Genomic DNA, 6429 nt, shown 5'->3' on the forward strand with positions numbered 1-6429 from the left:
CTGCAGGCTAAGACGTCAAAAAAAAAAAAAGAAAAAAAAAAAGAAAAAAAAGCCCAGGAAATGCTACGAACTCTACCTCAGATCTCCAGCGGAAGAGAAAAACCTGTAAGCAAAGCTCAGGACCAAAAACTCCAGGGAATGCTGCTCGCCGACGTTTCTGGACAGGTTACCCACTGGGAGATCCACCACTGTCTCAGTACCATTGCTACCTAAAGTAGAGCTGGCCCCTGTTCCTGGAAAGGCGTTTGTGGGAGTAAAGATGGAGGCCGGAGGGGAGCGCTTTCCTAAACAAAGGCAAGTCCTGATTCTCTTTCTCTTGCTGGGAGTGGCTCTGGCAGGCTGGGAATCCCGTCGCTATTTCGTGATGGAGGAAACTGAGAGCGGCTCCTTTGTGGCCAATCTTGCTAAGGACCTGGGGCTGGGAGTGGGGGAGCTAGCTGCGCGAGAAGCCCGGGTGGTCTCCGAGGACAACGAACCCTGGTTGCAGCTTGATCTACAGACTGGGGAGTTGATATTAAGTGAGAAACTGGACCGGGAGGAGATGTGCGGCCCCACAGATCCATGTGTAATGCATTTCCAAGTGTTACTGAAAAAGCCACTGGGAGTATTTCGAGCTGAGCTACTGGTGAGAGACATAAACGATCATTCTCCTGAGTTTCCTGAAAAAGAAATGACGCTGAAAATCCTAGAGACTAGCCCTCCTGGGACCGTGTTTCCTCTGAAAACAGCTCAGGATTTGGACGTGGGCAACAACAACATCCAAAACTACAATATCAGTCACAACTCTTACTTCCATGTTTCCACCCGCAACTGGGGGGACGGCAGGAAATACCCAGAGCTGGTGCTGGACAAAGAGCTGGATCGCGAAGAGCAGGCCGAGCTCAGATTAACCCTCACAGCGCTGGATGGCGGCTCTCCGCCCAGGTCTGGCACCGCCCAGGTCCGAATCTTGGTCTTGGACGTTAATGACAATGCCCCTGAGTTTGCACAGACGCACTACCAGGTGCAGGTCCCAGAGAACAGCCCTGTAGGCACCCTAGTTGTCAAGGTCTCAGCTAGGGATTTGGACACTGGAACAAACGGAGAAATATCATATTCCCTTTTTTATAGTTCTCAAGAGATAAGCACAACTTTTGAGCTAAGCAGCATTTCAGGAGAAGTTCGACTAACTAAAAAACTAGACTTTGAGACAATATCCTCATATGAGCTGTATATAGATGCGTCCGATGGTGGGGGACTTTCTGGAAAATGCTCTGTCTCCATTGAGGTGATGGATGTTAACGATAACTCCCCAGAGCTAACGATTTCATCACTTACCAGCCCCATTCCTGAAAATTCCCCTGAGACAGAAGTGGCCCTGTTTAGGATTCGAGACCGAGACTCAGGGGACAACGGAAGGATGACTTGCTCCATCCAAGATGATCTCCCCTTCCTCCTGAAACCATCTGCAGAGAATTTCTACACCCTAGTAACAAGTGGGGCGCTGGACAGAGAGAGTAAAGCCCAATATAATATCACCATCACCGTCACAGATATGGGGACACCGAGACTGAAAACCCAGCACAACATAACCGTACTGGTGTCCGACGTCAACGACAACGCCCCCGCCTTCACCCAGACCTCCTACACCCTGTCCGTCCGCGAGAACAACAGCCCCGCCCTGCACATCGGCACCGTCCGCGCCACAGACAGAGACGCGGGCGCCAACGCCCAGGTCACCTACTCGCTGCTGCCGCCCCTCGACGCGCACGTGCCCCTGGCCTCCCTGGTGTCCATCAACCCGGACAACGGCCACCTGTTCGCCCTGAGGTCCCTGGACTACGAGGCCCTGCGGGCGTTCGAGTTCCGCGTGGGCGCCGCCGACCGCGGCTCGCCCGCGCTCAGCAGCCAGGCGCTGGTGCGCGTGCTCGTGGCGGACGACAACGACAACGCGCCCTTCGTGCTGTACCCGCTGCAGAACGCCTCGGCGCCCTGCACCGAGCTGGTGCCCAGGGCGGCCGAGGCGGGCTACCTGGTGACCAAGGTGGTGGCGGTGGACGGCGACTCGGGCCAGAACGCCTGGCTGTCGTACCAGCTGCTCAAGGCCACGGAGCCCGGGCTGTTCGGCGTGTGGGCGCACAACGGCGAGGTGCGCACGGCCCGGCTGCTGAGCGAGCGCGACGCGGCCAAGCACAGGCTGGTGGTGCTGGTCAAGGACAACGGCGAGCCGCCGCTGTCGGCCAGCGTCACGCTGCACGTGCTGCTGGTGGACGGCTTCTCGCAGCCCTACCTGCCGGCCCCGGAAGCGGAAGCGGCGGACGCGGCGCCGGCCGCCCCGCTCACCGTCTACCTGGTGGTCGCCTTGGTGTCGGTGTCGTCGCTCTTCCTCTTCTCGGTGCTGGTGTTCGTCGCGGTGCGGCTGTGCAGGCGGGGCGGGGCGGCCTCGGTGGGTCGCTGCTCGGTGCCCGAGGGCCCCTTTCCGGGCCACCTGGTGGACGTCAGCGGCACGGGGACCCTGTCCCAGAGCTACCAGTACGAGGTGTGTCTGACGGGAGGCTCCGGGAGTAATGAGTTCAAATTCTTGAAGCCTGTCTTCCACAATATTCTAGAATCGGACCTTGGGAGGAAGTCAGAAGGAAGTTCAACCTTCCAGAATAGTTAGGTATCTGAAACGTCCCCACTGCATACATTAGTTTTGTCTCCTACACCTTTCCCTTTTTTAACCTAGTAGTAATCTTTAATGCTACTTGTCTTTCTTCTTTTCTAGTTTTTCTTAGTAATACTACTCATTGTTTTGTTGGCCTGTTTGTCCTATAATTATTTTTGCAATTATTGTTAGTAAAAATTTTATATCAGGAAATTTCATATTTCTGATTAAACTTTTAGTATTTATTTCTAAATGATAATATGAAAGTTAGCCCCTCAGAATAAAAGTAACTCTAACTTTAAAAGTATATTTCTCACTATATGACACTACATAAAAATGTCTGATCCCTTTTTATCATACTTCATTTTTTATTTACTGGAAGTTTTTTGTGTTTTTATTATTTACACAGTTAGACTTGTCTATAACCCCTCTTCTGTTTGGAGTGGAATCAATTTATATTTACTTATGTCCAATTTCTTCCAAGCTCTGTTTGGATTTTTGTTTTACCAATAGGCAGCGACATGTATAATTTCATGCTATTTATTTCAAAAATCACACTTGTAATCATTAGACTTTCAATCTGAAATATTGCATATGTTATCTCATGCAAGTATATATTTATCATCTATTCTTTCTCATCTAAATTAAGTTTGAAAACACTTGTAAGTTCTTCCTTATATCTAACTGAAGTTGTGATCCTGTTAAAGAGTTTACTGATACCAGGTTGACTATGTTTAAGGAGTTCTTTAGACGTGACCAAATAATGCATTGCCTGCAATTGTCCCTTGCTATTGGAGACGAATTCTCAAGTGAGCTCCAAATTCTGGGCCTAGAGGAGCTTTTGATGACACAGCATTCCAATATCTGCTTGCCTTTGGATGACGACATTGTTCTGGTTAATAGGGAATTTGAAAGAAAATGCATTGTAGAATTAATATTACTTAACCAAAGAAAACTTAGTAAAGGATATGTTGGTGAGGGAGTTGAATGATTTGAAGAAATAATTAGCTTTGTTGTCAGGACTCCTCTATCTCCAGGAGCCTCATAAGTGGATACTATAGAATGGTGTGGTTGGCAGAGTAATGGCCCCCTAAAGACATCCACATCCTAATCCCTGGAACCTGTGAATATTCTGTGTTATACTGCAAAAGGAAATTAAGGTTCAGAGGAATTAAGGTTGCTAATCAGTTAGTCTTAAAATAGGGAGAATATCCTAGATGATCTGGATGGGCCTGATTCAGTCAGTTGAAAGGCCTTAGAGCAGAGCTGAGTCTTCCCTGAGATGAAGAAATTCTGACTGTGGGCAGCAGCTTCTCATGCCCCAGACTTCCAGCCTGCTCTTTCTAATTGCCTGCTCTACAGATTTTGGACTTGCCTAGCCAGCTCACCCAACCAAGTAAGTCACTTCCTTGCAATAAATCTCTTAATATATATCTCCTGCTGGTTCTGTTTCTCTGGTTGAACCCTGACTGATACAGATTTTGGTACCTGTAAGTGGAGTGCTGCTGTAACAAATAACTAAAAATACAGAAATTGCTTTGGAATTGAGCAGCAGGCATAGACTGGAAGAATTTTGAAGCGCATGGTGGAAAAAGCCTAGATTGCTTTGGACAGACTGTTAGTTGAAATACAGATGTTAATAACTCTGCTAGCGAAGACTCAGAGGGAAGTAAGGAGTATGGTGGAGAAAACATATATTGCCTTATAGAGTACCTAAATCAAAACCTTAGGAGACTTGGTAGTAATGTGGATGTTACTTGCTAGTAATATGGTAGTAATATGGATGTTCCCTGGTTGGCACAGTGGTTAAGACTCCACCTGCCAATGCAGGGGACAGGGGTTCGAGCCCTGGTCCAGAAAGATCCCACATGCCGCAAAGCAACTAAGCCCGTGTGCCACAACTACTGAGCCTGCGCGCCTAGAGCCTGTGCTCTGCAACAAGAGAAGCCACCGCAGCGAGAAGCCCACGCACTCTGTGCACCGCAACGAAGAGTAGTCCCTGCTCGCCGTAACTAGAGAAAGCCCGTGCACAGCAACAAAGACCCAACACAGCCAAAAATAAATAAATAAATAAAAAGTTTTTTTTAAAAGTTTAAAGTCACTGCTGATGAAGGCTCAGAAAGAAATGAGGAAAATGTTATTGGAAACTGGAGGAAATGGAATCCTTGCTACATAGTGGCTGAAAACTTAGCTGAATTGTGTCCTGCAGTGGAAATGTGGGAGTAAAAGGGCTTGTAAGCAATGAACTTGTATATTTAGCTGAGGAGATTTGGGCTGAGGAAGTATGGGTTGAAAGTGCAGCGTGGTTTCTTCTTGCTGCTTATAGTAAAATGTGAGAAGAATGAAACAGATTGAGGGAAGGACTGTTAAGCAAAAAGGAACCAGAATATGATGATTTGAGAAATTCTCAGCCTATTCAGATTGTAAAAGATGCTAAAATTAGGAAAGTGCGTTCTGGAGAGAAAGCCAAGGATGTCACAGGTGTACACTACTTGTACTAGGCATACACATTGAGATGATACTATAATGAGATGTGATCTTTGAGGACCTTAAATATGTTTTTTTATGTGGGATGGATGTGAATCTTTGGGGACCAGAGGGTGGACTGTGGTAGGGAGAATAATGGCCCCACAAAGTATCTATGTCCTAATCTCTGGAACCTGTGAAATCTTACGTTATGTGACAAAGGGGAATTAAAGTTGCAGATGGAATTAAGGTTGATAATCAGCTAACCTTATAAGGAGATTACCCTAGATTATCCAGATGGGTCCAGTGTAGTCACAAGAGCCTTTAATAAGAAGTGGAAGTGGGAAACAGAAAAGTCAGTATCAGAGTGATGTTCTGTGAAAAAGACTGAACCAGCCATTACTGAGTTTGAAGATAGAAGGGAGCCACAAATGAGGGAATGCAGACAGCCTCTAGAAGCTAGAAAAGGCAAGAAAATGTATTCTCCCTTAAAGTCTCCAGAAAGGAATATAGTTCTACCTTAACTTTAGCCCAGTTTAACTTCTGACCTCCAGAATGGTAAGATAATAAATTTGTGTTGTTAAGCCACTAAGTTTATGGTAATTTGTTACAGCAGCTATAGGACATGAATACAAATGGCTACCAACAAAGCCATTTCTAAGCCCATTTTTCTTTGCCTTCCCCTACTCTAGGTCAAAATATTCATATTACCGTAATCTCTTGCAGGTAGGAGTGTCATATAACTCCGTTATTGCTACTGATGTAAAAGTATAATTGGGAATTGGGCTTAAGGGAAATATTTTTGAAAGGGCTAATCTGAGGTGGCATGTTCCTTAGGACTTTGCCCATTTTCCTTTTTCTTAACTGGCATGGGTATTGATGAGTAAGCCTTGAGTTGAAGCAGACAACTTGCAACCATGAGATGAATACCCTAGAACAAAGGTTATATACTAAGTATGATAAGATGGAAAGCCCCTGAATTTCTTACAGCATTGTCAAGCTGCTGCAACACCTCTATGCTACCTTCTCCCAGGCTTTATGTTGCACTTTATAAATAAACCCCTATGTGATTAAACAACTGTAGTCAGTTTTTCTGTTGATTACAGACAAATGCATTCCAAGCTGCCACATCTCTCCTCCTCGTGAGTAAGGTTGATTTACACAGTTGTCTGACTAGGTCCTATGTTGTCTGTTTAAGATGTATGAGATGCTTGTCAGAAAAATAGTTTTACCTTCCCTTAGGTGTTATCAAGGGACAGTACTCTGAGTTACTATGGCTGACTTTATATCTTTATTCAGTCATTTCTCAATTTGACTAATATAAACATACAAAGATA

General features: G+C 46.1%; 1 protein-coding gene across 1 annotated transcript in view; it reads left to right on the forward strand.

Moving 5' to 3' along the window:
* Positions 1-6170, forward strand: part of LOC309623492 (uncharacterized protein) — a 32674-nt gene extending 26504 nt beyond the window's left edge. The window contains exon 3 of the mRNA XM_082380441.1: positions 813-6170. Within this exon, the coding sequence (XP_082236567.1) occupies positions 813-2641 (1829 nt within the window). The 3' untranslated portion in view covers positions 2642-6170. The remainder of the gene's footprint in view (positions 1-812) is intronic.
* The last annotated feature ends 259 nt before the right edge of the window (positions 6171-6429 follow it).

Source organism: Balaenoptera borealis, assembly GCF_965194805.1.
Source record: "Balaenoptera borealis genome assembly, chromosome: 2".
In the NCBI taxonomy this organism is placed as follows: Eukaryota; Metazoa; Chordata; class Mammalia; order Artiodactyla; family Balaenopteridae; genus Balaenoptera; species Balaenoptera borealis.